This window comes from Limtongia smithiae, assembly GCF_038497785.1.
Source record: "Limtongia smithiae strain NRRL Y-17922 unplaced genomic scaffold V1518scaffold_11, whole genome shotgun sequence".
NCBI lineage: Eukaryota > Fungi > Ascomycota > Lipomycetes > Lipomycetales > Lipomycetaceae > Limtongia > Limtongia smithiae.
This window is the reverse complement of record NW_027117632.1, coordinates 142,439-167,248: the sequence shown is the minus strand read 5'-3', so window position 1 is coordinate 167,248 and position 24,810 is coordinate 142,439. Positions and strand designations below refer to the sequence as shown.

Here is a 24,810-nt window from a genome sequence, read left to right as displayed (position 1 = left end):
GCCCCAGCGCGGAGACCACGGCGGCTGCGGTTCTGAGAATCCATATCACACTCCGCAGGCCGCCCCGTTCAGCCCCGAACATACACGCGGCTGCCCACGCTCCTCGCGTGAGCAGTCGCGTAGCTCCGCGCGGACGTCTCGGCCCGTCGAGACGTGGTGCGCTACGGCGGCCGAGCCTGGCGCGGCCCATGCGTGGGTTAGGTTAAATTAAACTACCCTACGCGGCCGGGCCCTGCGGCGGCTTGTTCTGCTTCTCCTGCGCTGCCTTGCGCGCGGCCTCCAGCGCCGTGTTCCACTGCTCCCTGAACGTCTTGGCCGAGGCCGCGCTGTCGACGGGCGCTCTGCGCAGCGGGGCCATGCGGAACGTCCGGCGGAACGCGGGGAGGCGCAGTGCCAGCGACTGCAGCATCGTGAACAGCGTCGAGGTGGTGAAGTACAGAATGGTCGCCGCCGGGAAGGACATGGTGTAGAAAATCGTCACGAAGGGCATCGCCATGAAGATGCGCGTGACAAACGGGCTCAGCGTGTTGATGCCGTTCTCGCCGCCCCACTTCACGAGCAGCGCAAACGGCACCGCCGCGAGAAAGTGCAGACCCAGGTACGGGTCCGGCGCGTTCAAGTTGGGGAACCACAGCACGCCCTCGTCCCGGAAATCAGGGTAGTCCTTCTGCGCGATGTAGTCCAGCCCAAAGAACATGCCAAACCCGAAAAACATGTTGACCACCACCGGCAGGAAGAGCCACTTCTGACTCACGCCGTGCTTCGCCATCAGCGCGCGCCGCTCGGCAATGAACTCCTGCGGCGAGCTCTGCTCGACCGTGAACCGCCGCGCGAGCTCCTCCATCTCGGGCCGCATGGCCATGGTGCGCGCGGTCATGTCGGACGAGCGCATGTAGATCGGCATGCACGCGATGCGGATCGCGACGGTGAGCGCGACGATGGTGGCCCACCAGGAGAGCCCCGTCAGGTCGTGGGTGATCTCGAGCAGGTGCTCGCACACGTCGGACGGGTACAGCCATGTCTGCGCGAGGCCGAGCGACTCGAAGGACGCGCCAGGGAGGATCGTGCTGCCGGCGTCCGCGGCGGCGTCCGCGGCGGCGGCGACGGTGTCGGTGGCAACGGGGGAGCCGGCGACGTCCGCGGCGGCACTAACCGCCGGGGACGCGTCGAACGCGTCCGCGGTCGCGTCGTCCACAAACGCGTCGTCTGGCGGCGGCGCGTCGAGGGGGTCGGCTGGGAGGGTCTCGTCGGGAGGCTGGCGTCGGGAGGGCGTCCACAGGAAGCGCGCGAGCGGCGGGCGCGCAAAGTGCGGGGAGTGCCGGGAGAACACGGGGGCCGCTCGGAGCAGACCGGACGGACGGCGGGGAGGGGCTGGGATTGTCACGGCGGCCGCGCGCTGTGTGCTGTGCGCGCAGCGAGCAGCGGTCGCGCTGCGCGCGGCGCAGACGCGGCGGAGCACTGCGATGCGTGCGCTCATGCTGTGGCGGCGGGGTGGTGGTGATGGCGGCGGTGGAGGGGGAACTGAAGACTGGGGAGAAAATTCAGAGCGCGGCCCCGGAGCGCGTCACGGGTGCGCCGCACGCGTCCCAGCATTGCTTTCTTCGCCCGCGCCGGGGTTCTCTTCCTCGTCCCCAATCCCTTTCTCCTGCTCCGCACGCCCGATCCCGCGCCCCATCGCTCCATTCGTCACCACGATGTCCCTCACTAGCAAGCTCGCCATCACGGACCTCGACCTCGCCGGGAAGCGCGTCTTCATCCGCGTCGGTGCGTCTTCCCCATGGTTATGCCCGGCTACTTGCCCCGCTAAGGCGCTGCAGATTTCAACGTCCCCCTCGACGGCACCACGATCACCAACAACCAGCGCATCGTCGCCGCCCTGCCCACTATCAACTACGCCATCGAGAAGGGTGTGTCTCTGTTGTCCCCTTGTGTTGCCCGGCGCCGCTCACTCCTTCCAGGCGCCAAAACCATCGTGCTCGCGTCGCACCTCGGCCGTCCCAACGGGCAGGTCTCCGCAAAGTATTCGCTCAAGCCCGTCTCCGCGGAGCTCTCCAAGCTCCTCGGCAAGCCGGTCACCTTCCTTGACGACTGTGTTGGTCCCGCCGTCGAGTCCTACGTCCAGAACGCAAAGGACGGCGAGATCATCCTCCTCGAGAACCTGCGGTTCCACGCTGAGGAGGAGGGCTCCGCCAAGATCGACGGCGTCAAGGTCAAGTCCACCCCGGAAGCCGTCGAGGCCTTCCGCAAGAGCTTGACCTCCCTCGCCGACGTCTACGTCAACGACGCCTTCGGCACCGCACACCGAGCCCATTCCTCCATGGTCGGTGTCGAGCTTCCACTGCGCGCGAGCGGGTTTTTGGTCAAGAAGGAGCTGGACTTTTTCGCCAAGGCCCTCGAGAGCCCCGATCGCCCCTTCCTCGCCATCCTCGGCGGTGCAAAGGTCTCCGACAAGATCCAGCTCATCGACAACCTCATCTCCAAGGTCGACATGCTCATCATCGGCGGCGGCATGGCCTTCACGTTCAAGAAGGCGCTCGAGGGGCTGAAGATCGGCAACTCGCTCTACGACGAGGAGGGCGCGAAGATCGTCGGCGACATTCTCTCCAAGGCAAAGGCTAACAACGTCGAGGTCGTCCTCCCGGTCGACTACGTCACCGGCGACAAGTTCTCCAAGGACGCGACCGTCGGCTACGCCACCGATGCCACTGGCATTGCCGACGGCCTGATGGGTCTTGACATCGGCGAGAAGTCCGCAAAGCTTTTCGCGGATACCGTCGCAAAGGCCAAGACCATTCTCTGGAACGGTCCCCCCGGTGTGTTCGAGTTCGACAGCTTTGCCAACGGCACCAAGACCGTCCTCGACGCCGTCATCGCCGCAGGCGCCAACGGCGCCACCGTCATCATCGGCGGTGGTGATACCGCTACCGTACGTCTCCCACACTTCGCTCTTTTGTCACTGCTAACAATCCCAGGTCGCCAAGAAGTACAACGCGGAGGACAAGATCTCCCACGTCTCCACCGGCGGCGGCGCCTCTCTCGAGCTGCTCGAGGGCAAGGTCCTACCCGGTGTTGCCGCGCTCTCGGACAAGTAGCTGCCACGCGTATATAGTGTAAATTGACACATGTTGGACTTTCCTCAAACTAAGAATGCGGGGTTGGCGATTTACCCGGATTGAACTTGGAGTCTCCGGCGCGCCAGAACGCAGCCGAGAGAGGAGGACCCCTTGTTTCCCACCCACCCCGACACGCGAACTCGTGCTCGCACAGCGCGTACGCTCGCACGATGCAGAGTACACTAGACGAGCACATCGTGCGCGGACGCCAGGCCATTGCCGTCGCTGACAGCCCTCCTAGCACCGCTGCCGACAGAAAATGTAATGTGAAGACTGAGGACAACAACAATAACGCGGACGACGACACCATTGTCCTCGACACCACGACACAGAACGGCACCCCCGCGCTACCGACAAAGAAACGAAAACGCGCGCCGTCAAAGGCGAGCGATCGACCGCGATGTCGTGGATCCTTCCGGATCGCGGACTACTTCACTCACGAGGCCTCCTCCTCCTCCTCCTCCTCCTCCTCCTCCTCCTCTCCCTCCGACGACTCCCACTTCGGCCCGACCCTTCACGACGCACTCACTCGCGCAAAGCGCGTCGTCGTAGTCGTCGGCGCCGGCATTTCCGTCAATGCTGGTATCCCCGATTTCCGCACCGCGACCACGGGGTTATTCTCTACCTTGAAGACCGACTACAAGCTCAAGGGCGCGACGGGACAATCCCTGTTCGATTCGTCTGTGTACGCGGACGCAGGCACGACAGGAATGTTTCATAGCATGGTGAGTGATCTGCACGCGCGGAGCGTCGCGGCGAAGGAAGTTTCGACGCCATTTCATCGCATGTTGTCGCGTTTGGCGGTGGAGAAGAAGTTGTTACGGTTGTATACCCAGAACGTGGATTGCATTGAGGTGGGTCTGGAAGGGCTGCAGACGGAAGTGCCACTACCTCTGCGCGCACCGTGGCCAAGGACGATTCAGCTACACGGCGGGTTACAAACCATGGTATGTGCAAAGTGCGGGTGGCTAGGTCCGTTTGACCCCTCCATCTTCTCGGGCCAGGACCCCGCATCCGACACAGACGGCGCATCCTCCCCGGCGCCGTCAAGCACACCGCCCCGCGGCACGTCTCCAGAGTGCGGCGAGTGTCTTGAATTCGATGCGGTACGCAAAGTCGTCGGAAAACGCACACAAGGCATCGGTCGCCTGCGGCCGCGCATCGTGCTATACAATGAATTCAACCCCGACGCCGACGCCATCGGCGCTGTGTCCGCATCCGATCTCAAATCCCGTCCCGATGCACTCTTTGTCGTTGGCACGTCGCTGAAAATACCCGGTGTGAAACGCATCGTGCGCGAGATGGCGCACGCGGTACATCTTGCGGGCGGAACGGTCGTATGGGTCAACGATGTGGACGAGCCCCCTGCGGGAAAAATGTTTGAGGGATGTTTTGATTTATTGCTGATGGGAGATTGTCAGTTGATTCCGGGGATTGTGGAAAGGGAGGAGAATTTGGTTGGCGAGCGGGGACGGAGGGAGGAGGAGGCGAAGGTCGCGGCTGCTAAGGCGAAGGCTGCGAATGCTGCGGCGACGAAATCGAAACTAGGGAAGAAGGCGTCCACAAAGGCGCTCAGATCGCCGAGCAAGACAAAAGCCACAACTTCCAAAATCGCCACGCGTGTCGTCAAGAGGGAAAAGGTCGCGAAACCCGCGAAATCTACGACCGCAACCACCACCGCCGCGCTGGTCAAGAAGGAACTCCCCATATCTTCGACAAAAAAGAACGAGAAGATTACTGGGCTCTTCAAGAGTGCAAAGACGAACACCGCACCTGCAGAGAAGACAACAAGGAAGAGCGTGTAGACTGGTTACATGGGCGGCGGTGGAATAGACGGACTACACAAGTGTATATTGAGGTTCTGTGTATCGGTCGATGTGTGGGCTGGGATTTTACAGTGTTAACAGAAGAGTCGGTAAAGGCATACATACAATGGTGATAGGGGAGGCGGTGAGGTTTGCGGCGCGAGTTATGCTCGTCCATCGCGATTAGTCCCAACGCCCGTTCGCAGGCTCGTATGTTCGCGTACGACGACTGCAATTAGCAACGATCAACATACTTGCAGCATGTCAAGAGTAGGAGTCATGGTCCTGGGACCAGCCGGCGTCGGCAAGGTACCTGCTTCTACTCTCCTTGACCCTCTGCGCTACTAACACCTTCTCCTCGCAGAGTACTTTCTGTACGGCGCTGCTAAACTACATCCAAAGCATCAAACGCCGCGCGCACCTCGTCAACCTCGACCCGGCAGCCGAACCAGGGGAATACGAGTTCACTGTTGACATCCGGGATCTTATCTCGCTTGAGGACGTTATGGAGGAGATGGCGTTCGGGCCGAATGGGGGGCTGTTATACTGTTTTGAGTAAGCACACACCCACTGTTCTGCAATCCGAAGGCCAAGCGCGAGGAGATTCTGCGAATGCGGGCTAATGAGGGGACAGGTTTTTATTAAGTCACCTGGACTGGCTCGACGAGGAAATCGGCGACTACGAAGACGAATTCCTGATATTCGACTGTCCGGGCCAAATAGAGCTGTACACGCACGTGGCAGTGCTGCCCACCCTCGCAAAACACCTAACGCAAACGCTAGGCTTCTCCCTCTGCGCAACGTACCTCCTCGAAGCTCCATTCATCGTCGATAAGCCGAAATTCTTTGCAGGCGTGATGTCGGCCATGTCGGCCATGATCATGCTCGAGCTCCCACATATTAACGTGCTGAGCAAAGTGGATACGGTAAAGCACGACGTGAGTAGCAGGGAGTTGAAACATTTTTTAAACCCGGAACCCACGCTGTTGGCGGCGGATATGAACGCGCATACGAACCCGAAGTTTTACGCACTCAACTCCGCGCTCGTGCATCTTATCGATGATTTCGGAATGGTTCAATTCCTACCACTCGAAGCGTCGAAGCCGGAGTCCGTCGCGACGGTGTTGTCGTACATCGACGATGTAACGCAGTGGGCGGAGGCACAGGAGCCAAAGGAGCCGAATGACGAGGTGTTTGAAGAAAATGAGGGTGATGGCATGGGCGAGGATGAGATGTTGGCCCAGCTCGCGGGGGGACGGATGGAGTAGTTTATGTATATAGAAAATCCTTGTATTATATCAACACACTATCGTACACGCAATGGCGTGTTTCACAGCAGGGTTATCTCAACAGACCCAGCCACGGGCGCGACTGCGACAGCGCCCTTCTCGGCGAGCGTGAGAACATGCAAAAATGCGGCGGCGGCGACACCACGGGAGTTGTCGACTGGGCCGATGAGGTCGTCGAAAGATATGCGTTGCTGTGCGGAGGCGTGTGGGGACGCGAGATCGACTTTCATTGTCAGGTAGCTGGCGATGTTAGCGGGACACTGCTTAGGAGAAGGGCGGGGGAAGGAAGTACTCGAAGAAATTGCGGGTTTCGCGCTCATGTTGGCTTATTTCAGCATCGTCCAGCTCATCTTCATTGTTGGGAACGTAATCCTGCATCGGCGCGTCATCGATATCTGTATCCCAGTCAGTTCTCTCAACTTATCACATCAGTCAGCCTACACGACGCAACCATCAAACTCTCCAATCTCCGACCCTTCCTCATCAACTCCGTTCCGAAACTGCCACGCTCCGCGCCGTTCCTGGCCGGACGGCAGCATTGACGAGCCACGGCGTCGCGGCGGAAGCGGGCTACTCGCACCAACGCTGCCGGCACGTTTGGTGGCGGTGAAGATGGCAGACTGTCGTGCGTGTAAAGAGCTTCCCGTCCCGCTTAGGTTCCAGGGGAGCAAGGAGGAACCGCTTGCGTAGCGGTCGTCGAGCGAGTTCTGTCGCGCGAGTTCGATGTCCTACACACACAATCTTAGCATTCACGTTGCCGATCAGCGAATATGATGTCATCCGCACGTCGAGGCTTCCGCCGTCGTCGTCGCGACCAAAGACGTCAAACATGCCCCCACCGTCGTCGGGGGGATAGTAATCCGTGCCGATGTCCATATCACGGTCATAGTTATATTCACGCCGCCCAAGCTCTGCGTCGTCACCGGGCACGCTCCTACGCTTTCGTGCCTCGCGCTGCGCAAGTTCGTGTTCACGGCGGAGGATGTCATAAAACCCAAGGCGACTCTGAGCAGCTTCCCGCCCCGCGGCGGTTGGTCGCACGCCGTATACGAACCAGCCTGCGACATGGTGTCGTAAAAAGCGCTTCCGTCGGCGTGCGTCAGAGAGAACGATTTGAGCTGCCATGGAAGCTGCATATTCATCGCGTTGTTCGCGCAGCGTGGTGGAGGAGAGTTGCGTCGTTTCGTCAATTTGGACCTTTTGTATTGTGATGCGTCGTCGTTTCGCGGGTGGTGCATCAGGTGGCGCGACTGAGAGGAGAAGTGGGGCTGATGAATAGGTCGGAGTAGCGAGGCGGTGGCCAGCTCGGTCGTAGGTGAACACAACATCTCCATCGCCGTCTTGCGGCGGCTATCCATCATTAGAAGAAACGATACACAGGAAAATAGGATAACTCACGTAGTAATCATTCGGTACGTCAGCTTCGTCATCATATCTCTCGTTAAAATCGTGCGCACGCGTTTCGGCGTACTCGGTCGGTGACTCGCCGCCGCTGGCGGGTTCGGGAATATCAACTATATCCCCCTCCTCTCCAAACTCAAATGACACATGCCCAAAATCATCTTTCTCGCCTGCCAAGCCACTACTCGACAGCAACAGCATCGCATCGCCCGCCGCATCTACCGTGTCCCGGCGAGCCGTTGGAAGGTATGTCGACGCGGTCGTGGCCGGGTCGTCGGAGGATAGCAAATCGACAGAGTGGAGTAAGAATTCTTTGTGCTCTTCGTCGGGACCAGGGTCGTTAGCAGCGGTCGTCCATGGATCAGAGGAAAAAATGTCGGGCGGCAGGGTCGGGAGGAGGCCGAAGTAGATAGAGAACGCGGGATCGTCTGACAGCAACAAGTTGCGTCTGTGAAGAGTGTTAGTAGTAGTTATCAGTAAGTTGTTGTCTACCCAGCATCCCTCCTGGTTCCAGTCGTTGCTATGACTTCTTCCTGGGTCGCGGTAACCGCATTCGCACGCGACGCTTTGAACTGGGCGCCGCGCGAGCATGCTTTTGACAAATCGGCTACAACAGCCGCATTAGCACACTCCTCCTCCCACCACACAAAAATCTAGACTCGATGACGGACAAACAAGTGACTGAAACTGCTGCTCGTAGATACTCGTGACGCCACGCAGCAAAAAGGAACTCAAGCGCAGTGCGAGCGGTTGCGGCGGGTTGATCACAACTTCGCAGACGTTCGTAATCGATACGCGTAGGATGTCCTGTACGTTCAGCTGTTAGAAAATTGAACATCATGATCAGCGCTGCTATAAGATGAGCAGTGAGTCGACGTGCTTTCCGGTGGACCCTTCGTAACGAGGACTTCGAACCCAACGTGCCGACCAGCCTACGTCCGTAGAGGTTAGTAGGACAATACTAGACGCGTAAACCAGACTCGCGGATCGTACCAAACCGTCGCCAAGCCTGGACGCTGACGTTGCAACAAGTCGTCGGGATAGAACATATTTTAACGCCGCCGCGTGTGTCGTTGGGGCGCGTGGGAGAGATCGATTCGGCGGAGAGGCAAATGAGACGCGGTGGGAGACGAGACCTAACGACGCGACGCGTTTTCACGTGATAACGCGTCAAATTACCCTGTTTCGTTTGTTGTGCCTGCGTTCCTCTAGTCGCGCGCGCGCTGAATCGCCGCGCTGTTTCTCTTCGCCTTTCCTCCTCCTAACTCCCTTCCGCACCACTCCACCTAGAAGACAACTTTCCCAACAGAAAAAATAGTCTGCATCCAACACAATGTCACAGACTATGGAAGAGAGCTTTGCCGAGACGCCAGACTATGTCGAGGAACCCGCGGCTGGCGGACCGACGCCGCTGAGCGCGCTGGAGGTACTCATCTCTTCCTTCTTTACTGCCGTGGAGAGATCGTCTACGACATGCCGCTGACAATCTAGGGTAATGGAATCACCGCCGGAGATCTACGGAAAGTTCTCGAGGCCGGTTTGAACACCGTCGAGGCTGTCGCTTATACGTATGTGTCTCGCCACCGCATGGAGTGCCTCAGCTGACGTTATAAACAGACCTAAACGACAGCTTTGCACAATCAAGGGTATTTCCGAGGCGAAGGCAGACAAGCTATTGACCGAGGCATCAAAGCTTGTGCCTATGGGCTTCACCACTGCAACCGAGTACCATCACCGTCGCAGTGAATTAATCTCGATCACTACCGGATCAAAGAATCTCGATACGTTACTAGCAGGCGGTATAGAGACCGGGTCGATCACCGAGATATTTGGTGAGTTCAGGACAGGCAAGAGTCAGCTTTGTCACACGCTAGCTGTGACGTGCCAGCTTCCCATCGACATGGGCGGTGGCGAAGGCAAGTGCCTATATATCGACACCGAAGGCACGTTCCGACCTGTACGCTTGCTCTCTATTGCTCAGCGTTTTGGATTGAATGGCCAAGAAGTCCTCGATAACGTCGCATACGCACGCGCATACAACGCCGATCATCAGCTTACACTGCTCAACCAAGCTGCATCGCTCATGGCAAACTCTCGTTTTTCTGTCCTAATTGTTGATAGTATTATGGCTCTTTACAGAACCGATTTCAGTGGTCGCGGTGAACTCGCGGCACGACAGACTCATGTCGCCAGGTTCTTGCGAACACTGCAACGGCTTGCCGACGAGTTCGGTGTCGCAGTAGTCATCACAAACCAAGTCGTTGCGCAAGTAGATGGCCAAGCTAATATGTACAATCCTGATCCCAAGAAGCCTATTGGTGGTGTACGTATCCTCCCGCTCTCATTGTACAATTCCACATTCTAACCTCTTGCAGAACATCCTCGCACATGCCTCAACAACGCGTCTCTCGCTCAAGAAAGGCCGCGCCGAGCAGCGCATATGCAAGGTATACGACTCGCCATGCTTACCGGAGTCCGACTGCGTGTTCACAATCAACGAGGACGGTATTGGCGACCCTAAGGACGAGGACGACTAAACGCCACTTTACTCTTATGTTGTATCATTATTGGTGTATTGTTGCTTGATTTTGCATGTTTGCATCTACTTGATGTGGTTTGATATTTTTGCTTACTTTACTAATCTCTAAATGCTCGCTTCGAAAACAAAACAAAACTTTTCCTTCAAAAAATCAGTCGCTCGCTGGATAGTAAATGAGCGTGAACGAACCGGTCTCTCATGCAAAATCTTGTGTCGCTACAAAGCACTCCGGAACACCCGCCTCGCTACCCCATTTAACGCCAGGATCTCGATGTCGTACACAACCTCATTTCCGAAATGCTAGCATCATAGCACTGGAATACCGGCAAACTCATCGTATCCCAGAGTAAGGTTGATATTCTGCAGGCACTGCGTAGCGGCGCCCTTGAGCAAGTTGTCGATCGTCGATATGACCACGGCACGAGGCTGTGAAGAGTGCACTGCGAATCCGCCGACGATGACACCGTGCTTTCCAGAAATAGCCTTGACGAGCGGAATCTCTGGTGTGATCTTGATCAGCGGCTCACCAGCGTACTTCTCCTCGTACAGCGTCTTGATGTCGCCTGCGGTCAGCTTCTTTGAAAGCGGGACGGAGATTGTGAGGGTGATGCCCTGGAACCATTGGCCAACATGGGGGATGAACGACACTGTAGTGCCAGTGTGTGCCGAGACCTCGCGCTCGTGGATGTGGTCTGTCAGGGCGTACGGCATCAAATTGTCGCTAAGCTGGTTGATGTCATTTTTTGGCGACGGCTTCGTGCCCGCGCCGGAGTATCCTGACACGCCGAAGATATTAGGCTGGCCTTCAACAAAGGGTAGCAGAGGCGCGATACCAATCTGCGCACCGGTGGCATAGCAGCCAGGGTTCGCGATGGCTTTGCTTGCGCGGATGGCAGCGCGGTCACCGAGTTCAGGAAGGCCGTACGCCCAGGTGCTGTCGAATCGGTAGTCGGCACTGAGATCGACGATCGCGCCATTGCCCTTCTCAACCGACTGGATAGCCTCCACAAATGGCTTGCACACGCCATTGGGCAGCGCCATAACCCACACGTCGACGTCGCCGCTCTTCTCGAGGCCTGCGACGTCGGAAGCCTGTAGGTTCGTGTACTTCAGCGGCGACTTTGTGTAGTCGGCGACGTCCTTGCCGTTCAGTTCTCGGGAGGACACGTACGCGAGTTCGAGATTCGGGTGATTATTGATCAGGTTGATCAGAGCCTGGCCGGTGTATCCACGCGCGCCGATCAAGCCGACCTTGGATGTACGTGCCGTCGAGTAACTGCGCACACCAGACTTATTCTGGTTAGGGTTAAATCTGCCGGTCACCAAGTGAGAGCGGTTCGACATCGTGGAGAAGAGACGGACCTGGTGACCGTACACATGCCGGCTAGATGGTGTAGCGGCATGACTCTCGCTGATGAAATCCTTCATTAACCGGGTGATCTTATCCGGATCCTCAACGCCGTACCAGAACAGGATCTTGCCGTCGTGCACGAACGAACCGTCGGCGCGGTCAAAAAACCATGACGCCCGCTCGCTATCCTCGGCGACGACCCACTGGAACGCCTTGTTCTTTGCTTGGATTGCAGCCCAGACATTATCAGTCACGTTGTTCTGCCAGCCTTCCTTCGACGCTGTGAACTTCTCGAGGACGGGGACGTTAGAACCCGGCGTCTCGCGAACTATGGCGAGAACCTCAAATGGCTCGTCGGAGTAAGCGGTGAACGTTGAGCTCTCCAACGAACCGATATATGCCTTCACCAAGCTCGTGTCGCTCTTAAATCCGGGATCCCGGAGGAGAACGGACTCGAGGGTACCCTCGGGAAACTCAGAGATTCTGTTACGAGTGATGAGTTTGTAACCGCGGCGAATCATGGTTCCAGCACCAGAGTCGGTGAAGAGCTCCTTCTGAAGATCGCCAGTGGAAATAATGGCCACCGAGGAAGAACGAGGCAGGTGCATTAGAAGGTCGTGGATTTCCTTGATCTTGAGCTTCGTACCGTACTTAACCCAAGGTTGCTTCATGAGGCCTTCGTATTCCTAAAATCATTAGTACCTGAATACCAGCAAATGAAATGACTGCTCTTACCTCATCCAAATTGATGATGCTGATCTTCTCGCCGGTCTCGCCGTGCATAAGACCGCCCTTCTCGTTGAGATACACAATCTTCAGAGGCTGTATCTCGCGCGCAAGTTCGCCCGCTGCAACGTCAGCGTTGACGTTCAGAATCTGGCCATCCTCGGTCTCCGCCAAACTGGTAAGAATAGGAAGAGCACCGGCGCGGATGGAGGCCTCAATTGGGGTTTTGTCGATCTTCGTGATCTTTCCGACTAGATCGTATTTCTCCTTGTCCAGGTACTCCGCAGTAAACACACCGCCAGTGATAGGTCGCGCTCTAACACCTTGCTTCTCGAGAGCGTCGACAAGCTTGAGATTCTGCTCTAAGAAACATCGACGGACAACGCTCATGGTCTTGCTATCGGTGATCCGGATGCCATCAATATAGTCAGGGACAACGCCCTCTGCTTCCAGGATCTCGTTGATCTGCGGACCAGTTCCATGAAGGACAATAGGAAAGAGGCCGACGTGGTTGAGAAACGCTAGTGACGAGGCGAGTTCGTTCAGATTCTCAGTGATAATGGCACCGCCGACCTTAATAACCGCAAACTGCTGGCTGTCGACAGAGGTGAAGTACCGCAGGTATTGCTCGACCTCGCGTTTGCTACCAATGTTGTTCAGCAGCTGAATCACAGTCGACCGCGTCGAATTGTAGCGACATGTCGAGGTGGTAGGGGTATGTGACACGAATAAGAAGGGCCGAGTTGCAGTCGCGGCGGCAGCGCTGGACGCACTGGCGCGGACCGCAGCGAGAGCGCGAGCAGCGCCGTAAGGACGAAGGCGCGCGACAGATATCATCTTCACTCGGAAATCTCTTCGATCAAGGACGAAGAGGATGAAGAAAGAGTGAGGGCCGCAACAGGACTTATAGAAGACCGAACAAGAGTAACGATGACTAGAGATTTTTTTTGCACTGGAGTCCCACGTGACTGACGTCAGACCGCGAACTCAAAATGAAGACCTCCCCGCGTAAAATTTTTATCTCCACAAGGCGTCGGATAAAAAAATCAGTCAAAACGGTGCAAAAAAAATGTAAAAGTAAAAGTCCAACATATTAAGCAGTGCCTTGAAAAAAAAAAAGTGCGGTTTCGCAGCGGGAGATGGTGTGAAGCGTGATTCTCGTTGCCGTGGCAACCAGAACACGTGAACATTGGGAGTTTCATACTGGTGTTTGTTTACGTACGCGCACTTCATCGTCTGTCGTGTCCAAAGTTCCTCGCCTTATCTCTCCGCACCACTCTGGCTATCAGGCTGACTTGCCCACTTGGAGTAGCTCTTACACCGCAATCTCTGATTTTAGTACAACTTTTACTCTCGCGACTCCTCATCGCTCAACGCATCTGCGATCTTTGTGACGGTACCAACAATGCCACTACCAACACCACAAGGTCGGCCGCTGTACTCGCAGGCGTCGTCGCCGCGGCGCAACCCGGAGTCTCATATTGGCGAGAACCAATCTGTTGATTCTATTTCTAAGAGCCTCGGAAATTTTTACATGTCAGCATCGAACACCCCATCGCTCAAGGCTGGCTCTCTCGCTGGCCCGAAGTTGGTGACGGTCAACGAAAACCAGGACGACATCACATCGGTGATTAGACTTGATAACAGTCAGAAATTTGGCTCTGCGCGGAATCATAATCCATTTGTGGAGACGACGGCGTCGGATGTGGGATCCATGTCGATGAACGGATACCCGCTCTCGCTCCGCGAGTCTGCGTTGTCGCCCGAAGATCTTCGCAAGTTGAACGATCCTAAAACGAAGCGTCTTGTCAATGCCTCACAAATTTGTGTGTCTACTATTGTGGACTTTCATGATTATTGCTTGTGCTAACATGTTTTTCAGTCTTTCTTGATTACTATTTTGATTTGCTGACGTACCTGCACAACCGTCAGCTTCGTCTACAAAAGTTCAAACAGTCGACCGCGAATCTGCCGTCGAATGAGCAGTTGATTCAGTGGCGTAATTATACCGGCCGTGAGCGTGCTTATCTGCGAAAGCGACGTACACGTCTGCGTTATGGCGATTTCGATATTCTCACGCAGGTTGGCCAGGGCGGATATGGATATGTTTACCTTGCGCGCAAGCACGATACGAAGGAGATTTGTGCGTTGAAGGTTATGAAGAAACGGCTGCTATTCAAGCTTGATGAGGTATGTCGCACTGCATCACATCTGGCTGAAGAGATATTAATCAGTGCAGATTCGTCATGTGCTGACAGAGCGGGACATTCTTACAACTGCGAATTCGCCATGGCTCGTGAAGTTACTGTACGCGTTCCAAGATCCTGAGCGCATTTATTTGGCCATGGTATGACCCTTTTCACATTACTGTGTGCTCCAATCTAACTTGTTAGGAATACGTCCCTGGTGGCGACTACCGAACGCTTCTCAACAACACCGGCACCCTGAACTCGCGCCATGCGCGATTTTATATCAGCGAGATGTTCAGCGCGGTTGAGAGTCTTCACAAACTCGGCTACATTCATCGTGACTTGAAGCCTGAGAACTTCTTGATTGACGCAACTGGTCACGTCAAGTTGACCGACTTTGGATTGTCTGCTGGTGCGCTGAGTAAGGACCGTTTCGAGAGCATGCGCGTTAGAGTAAGCCTCATCTAAGTACTTACCCTGAGCTAGAACTAACAGTGAACAGCTCGATGCAGTGAAGAATATGCCTATTGCCTACCGCTCCATCTCCGAGCGCCAATCGCTGTATCGATCTTTGCGTGAGAAAGATCTCAACTACGCGAACTCTGTTGTCGGATCGCCGGATTACATGGCGCTCGATGTTCTTGAGGGCAAGCAGTACGACTACACCATTGACTACTGGTCGCTCGGATGCATGCTCTTTGAATCTCTCTGTGGTTACCCGCCGTTTACCGGTGCCACGTCGAACGAGACATACTCGAATTTGCGATGCTGGAAGCAGGTATTAAGAAGACCTGTTTATGATAACAACCAGGTCGTGTTTAGCGACCGTACGTGGGATCTCATCACAAGGCAAGTACCAGCGAGCTCTACGTGACGGAATGGACTATGCTCATGTCGTCGCAGATTGATCGCAGACTCGCAGCACCGCTTGCACTCAATTCACGAAGTGCACAACCACCCGTATTTCAATGAAGTCAATTGGGCGCATATTCGTGAGGTCAACGTAAGTTAACAATCCTACTCGTTTTAATCTGTCATCCGCGTTCTGAGACTTTGTAGCCGCCATTTGTACCTGAACTTGACTCCGATGTCGACACGGGCTACTTTGACGACTTCTCCAACCAAGAAGACATGGAGAAGTACAGGGAAGTTCACGACAAGCAGGCGCAGCTGGAAAAGATGGCGGACTCGAGTGAGAAAATGAGCCGAGGCGCGTTTGTCGGGTTCACGTTTCGCCACTCCAAAGCGTTGTCGGTGTTGGAGAACTCGCAGCTCAACGAGACCAGCCACAGTCATGGCGGCGCACGCGAGCAGAACTTGCTTGCCCCGTTCCGAACAATGTTTTGAATTTTTGATGTCAGCGATGCGTTTGTTGTTTTGCTTTCTACTGCGCCAGTGGTGCCTCTCTCTTGAATGAACGCGTGCTCCTATGGTGCGATTTATAGAAATGACTTCGTATCAAACCTAGGCGTAATGAATGCACGACGAGGAGACTGGATGATGATGAATAACTTTTCTATTCGTAAATACAACGACATAAAGTTTTATTAATTGTACAATAGAAAACTCCGTCCAATTTACGCCGACTTTTTGGCCTTTGCCAGCGCCTTTTTGACTTCGTACCGTTTCTGAGTGGTATTAGCGTTGACATTCATGAGAGATCAACAGTATAAAAAAAGTATAAACGTACCTGCTTCTTTAGGATGAGGACCTGGAACCGCTCAAAGTCGGTAAGTGCCCATCGGGTCTCACGGCTCTTGATCTTCTGAGCCCACGCGCTCTTCGCCCACTTCTCGTCAATGTTGGATTCGGCCCACTTCTTGGCGACGGTGACACCACGAGCACCACGTGTAAGTTTGGAGATGACGAGGGGTGTGAGGGTAACGTGAGCGAGAGCGAGCTCCTGTCGGGGGACGCCAGTGGTAGGGCCGTCGACAAGGATCTAAATCAAACCATCAGCATGTGCAATCTTCTAAAGACGACACCAAAAATCTTCATCATTCCCACCGAGCGGAATGGCATCGTGAATGCTCTGTTGAGAATAGACGTACCCGCTTGTGGTCGATGATCTCCACGACGGTAGCCAGCTTGCCAGCGGCCGGGCCCTTGGAAATGAGGACGATGCGGCCGACCTCGACGAGACGCCACTTGGCTCCCTTAATGACGGATTCCGACATTACGCGAAACTTGTATGTGTGAGGTGTGGGTTGGTGGAGGGAGCGGTGCTGCTAAGGAAGCGGGTACCGGCTGGAGTTGTTCGTGAAGTTGACGCTGGGAGGGCTTCGTCGCTGGTTGCGGCGCCGCGTTTGTGAATGAATATGTGGAGAGCTCGCACGTTTTCGCAGTCACGCACCACTGTAGGGCTCAGCCCTAACTTTTCTCTCTCCTAGCGCAGGCTCCTCTATCCCCTCCCAGCTCCATCTCCCAGTCACAGTTCGGCTGCTCCGTAACCTTTAAGCCTCAGTGCCTGTTTGCGCACTGGATCTCCTTCGCCTCTTTCCGACCGGACTCTTCACCTGTGCGATGACTATCTTGCATGGGTCTCGACTCTAGCTAGCAAGTCTTGAATAAAGATATTCTTATTTCCTTACGTCACCGCTCTTGAAGGACAACAGCAGATCACTATTCTCTCTGGCAGCGACTCCTTATGATGACTATAATTTGCGTTCGAGAGCCGTCGCCTGAGGTTTAGCCTATAATCTCTTATGGGTGGCGGCAGCATGCGACCGATATTCTGTCTGAAGCGTGTCCTGTCCTGAGTTTGCAGTGTGATGATGTGGTTGTTGAAATTTACTAAATCAATCAAATGGAAAGCAAAGCAGGCAAAACGCGCGCGCAGAATAGGGGCAATACAACACGAAGTAAAAAGTACATGAACTACAAAAAAAAGCATTTCCCAACGTCGCAATCATACATAATCCGGCTCAAAGCAGCAAGTTTTGTATGTAAATTATACATGCTGTAGTATAGAGTTATCAAAATCCGCTGTAGAAGTAGAGGAATCATCGTATGACTGCTGGCCATCTGCGCCGATGCAACAAAGCGTAAGCTGATAATACACGTGGGATGAGAGAATTGAAGAATTATACTTGGAACACGATGCGGGTGGCTGTGGGGTCGGAGAACAAACGAAAAAGGACTAAAGACAACAGCATTATGGCGATAGCGTGCTATGCTGAGCATTCGTCGTCGTGAGGCGGGCAGATGGATGGCATATATGACAGAGGACCGGATAACGTAACTTGGGATCAGATAAGGCGGCGTACGATTGGAAGTGTAGTGCGGAAGAGGTCACGAAAAGTGCACGACCAGCGGTACGATGATGATCACGAGCAGGATGATCACGCCGCCAATAAGACACAGACGCATCTTCATGTCCTTCCACCACATCGCCTTCCGCGTGCGGTTCGCTCCCCGGCGGAAGCCCTGCGCGCTCTCGACCAGATTTGCAGTTTTATCCCGCAAGTCAGTGATTCGGCCGCCTCTGTTAGAGGGTTAATGAGCTGGTTCCTGTCTAGTTCCATTGCAGGAGGTGCTATCCGTACCTCTCGGCGACTTTGTTGATGTTGTCGCGCATGATCCGCACGGTATCGTCGACATTCTATGCACATGATGTCAACACATCGCGCCACACGGAAGGTTCAAGCCGGGCAAAGCACGTACATTCTGGATAGCTGCCGTCTTGGATGGCCCACCCTCGGCGGTAGACGCATCGTAGCGTACGTAGGGGTCGTAGGGGGTTGTGCTGGACGCCATTGCGGGGTGCGTTGTGGAAGGTGGGTCGTGGGAGGGTTTGTTGACGAAGGTGTGAAGACGCAGGCTCGGCGCAGGGGCGCGGTGCACACCCACAGGCGCGGCGGCGTTATATTTTGCTTGGGGCTGTGGCGACTTCTCTGCACGCGCCGCTGACGACGGGCTTCGTCTTCTGCTTCTTTGTCGGCGCCCGGGCTTCTTAAAATAAAATGCCTGGCTCTTTCGTGGGACGACGGGTGCGCGCGGTTGAGGTCAGCTGGCCTCGCTGACGTCCTCGCCGCCGAAGCGTTCGTGGCTGTGATGACAAGTCCACCCGCCGCCGGCGTTTCCAGCCACCTCACTCGCCCACAAGTGTATAGTGCGACACCGGAAGTGCTTCAGCAGGTTCTGTCTAATTTTCCACACAGATCGCGAGGCTACTGGCTGCCTAGCTGGCTGCGGTCGGTGCTGCCGCGCCGCTTGCGATCGTTGGTGGCGTCTGCGGTATCATGCCTCTCAGAACGCGCGGCACGCGTCCTCAGCGTACTCCTTGGTTTTCTCTGTCAGATTGATACAGCGCCGTCAACGCAGCTATGCGATGCTTCTGATTTGTTTTGACTTATGATGCCGCGCTTCGATGAGTTGTAATACGTCTTTTCCACTCATGAACGAGCTGGAGGACGACTGATTGGGTTAAGTCTACCGACTACCACTGATTCTGCAGCAATCGGCTGAGCTGTCAGATAATACCCATCTATTAATCGGCTACTGTGTTTATGCATACCTAAATTCGTTATGTCAGTCTACTTGTAGCTATCTGGCGTTGTCATTGGATAATATACCACAAAAGTGGTCCTTTACTGGGTTGAATGCAAATTCATAAATTAAACGATTTGACGCTCCATACCAAGCCTGCTAATAATCAAGTCGGTGGGAGGCCTACAGACTTCAAGTGCATGCACGGGACCTAGGTGACCATTTGCATGCAGCTGTGAATCAATGACAGCTTGAACGTGATAATTGACGTCATGATTCATCTTTGCATGATATAGTTCTAATCTACCGCTGCAAGATGGTGTTAACAATCGCGAGTCGCGACTGATGAAGAGACGGTCTTGCATAGTCATCCGCTTTCCTCGCGTACTGGTACGTCCTGGGATCGGCCATTACCTCCGCTTAGACTATCTGTGTGCCAGACCACATTCAAGTTGCGCCAGCATCAATCTCGAAGTTGCCTAGCCGGGCGATGGCGGCAACGGTTCGGTGGAGCACGTGAACAAAGTCTGGGCCACAAGTCCATGGGGTAAGGGGAGAGTCTGTATACTGCCTGGACGTACGCGCATCAGGCCGTACGGCTTTAAGTCGCGGTATTAGTGCGTCTGCATATACGGTTCGGACTCTAGAACAGGTATTCGTACGACTGATTCAATAGTGGTGGTTCCTACGTTCACGGCTGAGTCATAGCGGCCATGCACGAGATCTGGACATGGCGAAATTTCGCCGTCTTAATCTCTGAGTATCCTTTGCTCGATGCATTCATTACCAGTGGAGGATTCGATTAATAGCTGCTACGGAATCGAGAATTAAGAGAGCTTTACACGACGAAGGAGCGATTAACGAAATAGCTGAATCAACGCTGCTGCCATTTCCGTGGCGAGGAGCCAAGCTCGATGGATCAATTAGTCTTAAGTGTTGTGGTCCAATTGATCGGCATCGAGTGGTGTCGGCGATTTTTGACTTGAGTCTTGTCTTTCATGGACACTGAGGATTCTCAAGCGTTTCGCACGCTCGCGGCAGGTTCTGCGTGCCTTGGCATATAGATAGTCGTACGCGTACGGCAAGTACGTCGACTGCGGTTTTCACGGTACTCGAGAATTTGCTGGCTGTCTTAAGATTATACGCCGCGGACGCCTTGAGAAGACGCACGATATCGTGGGATGAAATCGTCAAGGGACTCCGCAGATCTTTACTCGCAGCTGTTGTGGTCAAGCAGTTCGACGTTTACCGTAGGACACGACTACCTATTGCTGAGAGGTCTCTCAACGAATTCTTTCTCTTGTATAATATTCTCATCAGCGTTGCACCGTTCTCCGCCGTACTTCTGGTGCAGTGTTCGTCGTCTTGGTGGTCGTATCCCACTTCGGTCTTGCCGGGTGCTGCGTTTGCGCGATATTAATCTCGTCCTCTCTGTCAGCGATCAATATTTACAGGTTGTCTCTACTCACTTCTAACACCTGGCCGCGCGATGCTACTTTGAAATGTTATGCTTGGAGAATCCTGCAGCTGCGCTGTTTCGCCTAAATCGACATCATTGCGCTCTTCCCTTCGTCTTCAGCTTCTGATGCGTGACTCTTAAATTTATGACCCGCCGATCCTGCTTGATCTCATCGTCATAGTTCGCGCCACCGCCTGCTTGACGGAACATATGTGCTGATTTGCGGATGTAATACCGTAGACGAACTCATACACATTGACAACGACGGCGCACGGCTCCTTCGTCATCCCGTCCATACTATTATCATGCAACGATTGGCCATTTGGATCTTGTACTACTTGGAGCTCCTACTCTGCTACGCCAAAAATCATGGCGCACGCTCAAGACAGTGTAACTGGTGACCTTTAGCGTCTAGCTTAGCCGAGCCACGCTTTTGATATATCAAAACCTCACTTGCTGTGCTTTACTGAGGCCATTTTTGCCCAACCGACATTCTCTCACTACCAAGATTTCGGGCCTCTCTGCCTGTCATGCCACCTGGGTTCGCACATCATCTACATTCCTATGCAGTAGCAAAGATACGGCAGTCATAATAAATTGCTCGAACGAATGTCAGCCGCCATATGCAGCCGTAATGAATTACATGTTCCACCCAGGTCCGTAGCATGTCTGAAATTCTGGCGAATGCCGCCACACCATCGACGCGCTTCTTACTACCTCCGCACGGATCAAAATCTCCGCCTTCATGTTTCGCGCAGCCACGACCGTCGGCGCATGCACAAGCTCTCCTGCATGCCGGCATGTCTTGGCTATATCGACTAGTTTGCGTGTCTCCCTTACACCAGACACGTACTAGAAGATGCCTCAGAATGTTTCATGCAGCACACAGGCGCGCACGGATGAGATGATGGCAGCGTTTTAGAAGTCATGTATGCATGCGAGAGTGCGAGCAAAATGTAATGCAAAACGTAGATCGACGACGCGCCGCGTGTGATGCCAGATTTTTGAGGAGATGAGAACGAGAAAACGCGAAATTGGCCTGAGAGCACGCAACGCCACCGCCACTTGCACAGCTACTGATCATATTTTCCGTTCAGCGAACCGTGCAGAGACATCACGCGCCGCATGCGCGTATCGCGGCCCTGCACTGTTCGCGCTCCGAACAGAGTGCAACGAGGGAAATGACAGCAGCGACGACGACGACCCTCTGTTCTTACAGGGCGCGCCTTCCTCAGTACGAATGCAAATGCCGGGTTAACCACGGCTTATTTCACCTCTCGTGAACGAATAATAAAGATAGCGACGACAAAATATGCGCGTGACAGATTACGCTGTGTATTTGCAATTTTATCTGTGTAACTTGTAAATGTTGAATGCAGCAGTCAGTCAGTCCGCTCGGCCTATTCCGGCGACCGGGCGTCTCAGAGCTCTAGATTGTGTAGTCAGCAGGTGAAACAAAACGTCACGGTAAATAATTGTCAACGGAATTTGGCGATGCTCTAATGCGGCAGACAGCAGAGCAACCCGGGGGGCTCGTTAATAAAACACGCCGATATCATGCGTCGTCAACGTCGTTCATTCGAATTTTTAGTCAGCCATGCTGGTGGTCTGTAGGCGCGTAGACATGCTGGGCTAGTTAGGTAGTAGCTGAGCTGACTGATCTGCCAGAATGGAACTGCGTATTGCACGCGCGCCCTAACCCATGGGCGGCCACTTCTACAGCATACTTGGCCCGTGCGGGAGCATGGGGTAAGGGTGGGTCCGCAACTTCATTAACTTATTATTAGGAGGTGCGTCCGCACTGAAATTAATTCCTCGTAGCGAAGATTCTGTAGGAGTCCCTTAACCATGCGAGGTTTTCCGCGGACTTTTTATTTTTTTGGGGTCCGGCTCGATCGATCGATGCGCTGAGATCAATTCTTGTACGGTTTAGGGGGCGGCTGATGTCGATGAAGGGGCCGGCGTTGGTATGTGATTATATACAACAGGTTTGCGAGCAGCGAGACGGCTGCTTAGCTGGCATGTGAACGCAGACCGCGCCGGTCCTTGCTGCGTTCAGCTCCGTACAGCACTCAGCCGCTCTTGTGCCCGCTTGACTGTACAGGCTCATCATTTCAGGGCTATGCAGACGGGAGAGCTCCTGCTGGATGCTGCGTGCATGGCAACTTCCACGCGCGACATGCACACAGCGCGTTAAATATGAAAATATGCATTCGAATGTTCATGCGAAATGCACGGCGATAGGAACTACGTAAACTCCGGCAGGAGGATTATCCGAGTACACAAGAGACAACCGCATATTCGTGTCCTTCATCCAAAACTTGTGTCTCACGGCGTCAGCTGCTTACAAAACGATAGGGCTCTGTCCCGAGGCGACTGCCTCGGGGAGAGGACGGTGTTGACGTGACCATGCAGGGGTGCCGTGCGGATGGGGATATTCGCCCGCACGCCTTGGATCGCGGCAGCCTAATTAGATGCGGGTCGTATGGCACGCGAGGATCGTAGAGGTTACTGGCGAGCGCAGGCAGGAGTCGTGTGGAGCTGTATTTGACGTTATTGTGGATGCACGGGTGGCGAGCAGGACGGCAAGCAGCAGCTTGTACGGAGAGCGGTGCATGAAGGTGATGCTGGAGAGGAGCAGGGAGAGATTGACCGTACGCGACCTCCGCTCGCGCACATATGCAGGCTGGGCGCGTTCTGCGACAGCTACGTCCCACACTGCACCACTTGTTCTCGTGCTACTGTCAATTTCAGAACAATTGCAATTGGACGCATTGAGCTGAGCATTCGCGGCTGGACGTTCTCTGGACACGCGCTTTCCCGTGCGGACAAATGTCGCTCGCCTCTCCCGCGCGCGTCATCAGAATCGAGCACAGCAACAATCAGCTCTGACAAGCTTTACTCGACACCATCTCAGACTCACGACGAGCTAAGACAGGCGGTATGAAGGGTGTGAGCGTTCGGCAAAGCTTGGCGACGCGTCCTGCAAGAGAGGCTCAGTGCTACACACTCACCTCCGAGGTTATCGTCGCCGGCACGCGTCCCGTCGCACCTCGGAACACGTGAAATCGACGAGTCGCTTACGACTGCATGCTGGGGCGGCTGTCGCCGATCCGCGGCGGCCGCCAGACAGTTAGATCGACGATGTCGGCTGGAGGGGGACGGCGGCACGAGGGGCCGATCAGGCCGGCGCAACGCGCCCTGATCTCTGTCTGCGCGGAGCGCAGACAGCGGAGCCTGAAATGATCTGATGCGTCAGCCGCGTCGCTGCCCTGCCGCGCTGCGGGCTGACATTCAGCCATTGCTGTCGGCGTCGACCGGGGATGGCGACCACAGGGAGGCCACTGGAATTCGCCTTGGCGGCGCATTTCCGCCCGCTCCGCCCCGCCCCTGCCGGCTAACTATCCGTGGCGTCGTGATCCAGCTCTAGATGTGCCGTGGCACGGATAGTTTGGCCAGCCGCAGAACCCGTTGTCTGTGGACGGGATATGCCGGGCGCTCGCATGTGATAGAAGCGCAATGGAGACTGACCTCGGCTACGCCTTAGCGCCAGCACTGCGCTAAGCCACCGCCAGGTCAGCGTAGCTGCCAACGGCAGCGGGGCAAACGATCATACCATATTTCCTTCGGCGCGTTTGACGTGACCGGGGGGGCTGGCCGAAGTTCCACCTCCGCCTCGACGCCCCCAAAATAGACTGCTCCTTCGAACACGCGTTTGTGCGCGAGCTGCTGCCGCCGGACGCGCCCTATCTAGGGAATAGCCGGCCGCGCTGGGCGGGCTCGTGCCTGAACCGCGCATCGGGTAAGGGTAGTCAAGCACGCGGCGATGCGTCGCTGTTATTGGACAACGTGTGGCCGCGCCAGGCTGAGCCTGCTTCTGAGGCACGGTTGTGCGGTGTCGCTGTCAGAGCGGGCAGAGCCGCGCTGTGGAGTGCGCAGGGCCGAATCGGACACAGAGACATGCGTCTTAGCCTACACCCTCGGCGCTCGCACAGCGGCGGTGGACCAAACTCAGGAGTGTAGGAGAATGCTGACCGCGACGGCGCTCACTCTACGCGAGAGAGTCAAGGCGATGCGGCTGGTGCTAGTCGAGAAGTCTCCGAGGCTGAGCAGCCGAGGCAGCGGCCGCACCAGGGCCGTCTGCGACGGCCGCAGGGCGCAGCCGAGGCTGCGAACACTGTGGGCGATACGCAGCGCGCTAGCCCCAAGCGACGCCGCCGCCACGCCGTGGCGGCTGCTCTGTACTGCCAGCCCGCGGCCATCTCGCCGGCTGGTGGCCCCCAAGTCCTGGCCGACGCCGCGGCATCTTCGTCGCAGGGCCATGGCCGTGGCCGTGGCGGAGCGACCCTTGCCAGAGTGCATGTGATGCTGCGGTGCGGCGCTGCCAGCCGCTGGCTTGGCGCCGAGGGACGCTAGCCCTGGCGGGCAGCGCCTGCCCTTTAGGGCCTAA

At 55.5% G+C, this 24,810-nt stretch overlaps 10 protein-coding genes across 10 annotated transcripts; 5 read left to right on the top strand and 5 right to left on the bottom strand.

The window, feature by feature from the left end:
- Nucleotides 1-241: 241 nt before the first annotated feature.
- On the bottom strand, nt 242-1,042 carry V1518DRAFT_367807 (60Kd inner membrane protein-domain-containing protein; the record flags this gene model as incomplete). Its single annotated transcript, XM_066901240.1, has 1 exon — nt 242-1,042. A coding segment is annotated over one exon (801 nt), but the record flags the coding sequence as incomplete, so codon positions are not given.
- A 477-nt stretch (nt 1,043-1,519) lies between these two features.
- Nucleotides 1,520-3,141, top strand: V1518DRAFT_420995 (phosphoglycerate kinase). Its single transcript, XM_066905118.1, has 4 exons — nt 1,520-1,764; nt 1,818-1,907; nt 1,959-2,926; nt 2,973-3,141. Exons 1-4 carry the CDS (start codon nt 1,695-1,697, stop codon nt 3,090-3,092), a joined length of 1,248 nt encoding a protein of 415 aa, XP_066757829.1. The 5' UTR covers nt 1,520-1,694; the 3' UTR covers nt 3,093-3,141.
- Nucleotides 3,142-3,610: 469 nt separating this feature from the next.
- Nucleotides 3,611-4,564, top strand: V1518DRAFT_368289 (DHS-like NAD/FAD-binding domain-containing protein; the record flags this gene model as incomplete). The annotated part of the gene is made up of 1 exon (XM_066901244.1): nt 3,611-4,564. A coding segment is annotated over one exon (954 nt), but the record flags the coding sequence as incomplete, so codon positions are not given.
- Nucleotides 4,565-5,093: 529 nt separating this feature from the next.
- Nucleotides 5,094-6,217, top strand: V1518DRAFT_84549 (GPN-loop GTPase). The gene is made up of 3 exons (XM_066906693.1): nt 5,094-5,227; nt 5,283-5,473; nt 5,553-6,217. Exons 1-3 carry the CDS (start codon nt 5,180-5,182, stop codon nt 6,184-6,186), a joined length of 873 nt encoding a protein of 290 aa, XP_066757827.1. The 5' UTR covers nt 5,094-5,179; the 3' UTR covers nt 6,187-6,217.
- On the bottom strand, nt 6,192-8,722 carry V1518DRAFT_420982 (Rec8 like protein-domain-containing protein). Its single transcript, XM_066905117.1, has 8 exons — nt 8,602-8,722; nt 8,489-8,540; nt 8,280-8,415; nt 8,112-8,215; nt 7,606-8,058; nt 6,994-7,557; nt 6,659-6,935; nt 6,192-6,602 (listed from the first exon to the last, which is right to left on the bottom strand). The coding sequence occupies exons 1-8, from the start codon at nt 8,655-8,657 to the stop codon at nt 6,472-6,474; spliced, it is 1,773 nt and encodes a 590-aa protein (XP_066757826.1). The 5' UTR covers nt 8,658-8,722; the 3' UTR covers nt 6,192-6,471.
- On the top strand, nt 8,649-10,298 carry V1518DRAFT_420980 (Rad51-domain-containing protein). Its single transcript, XM_066905116.1, has 4 exons — nt 8,649-9,034; nt 9,100-9,176; nt 9,226-9,931; nt 9,984-10,298. Exons 1-4 carry the CDS (start codon nt 8,942-8,944, stop codon nt 10,143-10,145), a joined length of 1,038 nt encoding a protein of 345 aa, XP_066757825.1. The 5' UTR covers nt 8,649-8,941; the 3' UTR covers nt 10,146-10,298.
- On the bottom strand, nt 10,171-13,323 carry V1518DRAFT_396748 (Aspartate/glutamate/uridylate kinase). Its single transcript, XM_066901816.1, has 2 exons — nt 12,234-13,323; nt 10,171-12,184 (listed from the first exon to the last, which is right to left on the bottom strand). The coding sequence occupies exons 1-2, from the start codon at nt 13,059-13,061 to the stop codon at nt 10,454-10,456; spliced, it is 2,559 nt and encodes an 852-aa protein (XP_066757824.1). The 5' UTR covers nt 13,062-13,323; the 3' UTR covers nt 10,171-10,453.
- A 50-nt stretch (nt 13,324-13,373) lies between these two features.
- On the top strand, nt 13,374-15,987 carry V1518DRAFT_420977 (kinase-like domain-containing protein). The gene is made up of 7 exons (XM_066905115.1): nt 13,374-14,050; nt 14,107-14,414; nt 14,464-14,571; nt 14,618-14,866; nt 14,916-15,262; nt 15,317-15,416; nt 15,473-15,987. The coding sequence occupies exons 1-7, from the start codon at nt 13,630-13,632 to the stop codon at nt 15,758-15,760; spliced, it is 1,821 nt and encodes a 606-aa protein (XP_066757823.1). The 5' UTR covers nt 13,374-13,629; the 3' UTR covers nt 15,761-15,987.
- On the bottom strand, nt 15,912-16,696 carry V1518DRAFT_420972 (60S ribosomal protein eL14). Its single transcript, XM_066905114.1, has 3 exons — nt 16,465-16,696; nt 16,104-16,355; nt 15,912-16,041 (listed from the first exon to the last, which is right to left on the bottom strand). Exons 1-3 carry the CDS (start codon nt 16,588-16,590, stop codon nt 15,991-15,993), a joined length of 429 nt encoding a protein of 142 aa, XP_066757822.1. The 5' UTR covers nt 16,591-16,696; the 3' UTR covers nt 15,912-15,990.
- A 1,008-nt stretch (nt 16,697-17,704) lies between these two features.
- V1518DRAFT_406955 (synaptobrevin-domain-containing protein) lies at nt 17,705-18,169 on the bottom strand (the record flags this gene model as incomplete). The annotated part of the gene is made up of 3 exons (XM_066901970.1): nt 17,705-17,897; nt 17,959-18,014; nt 18,077-18,169. 3 exons carry the CDS (start codon nt 18,167-18,169, stop codon nt 17,705-17,707), a joined length of 342 nt encoding a protein of 113 aa, XP_066757821.1.
- Nucleotides 18,170-24,810: the final 6,641 nt, after the last annotated feature.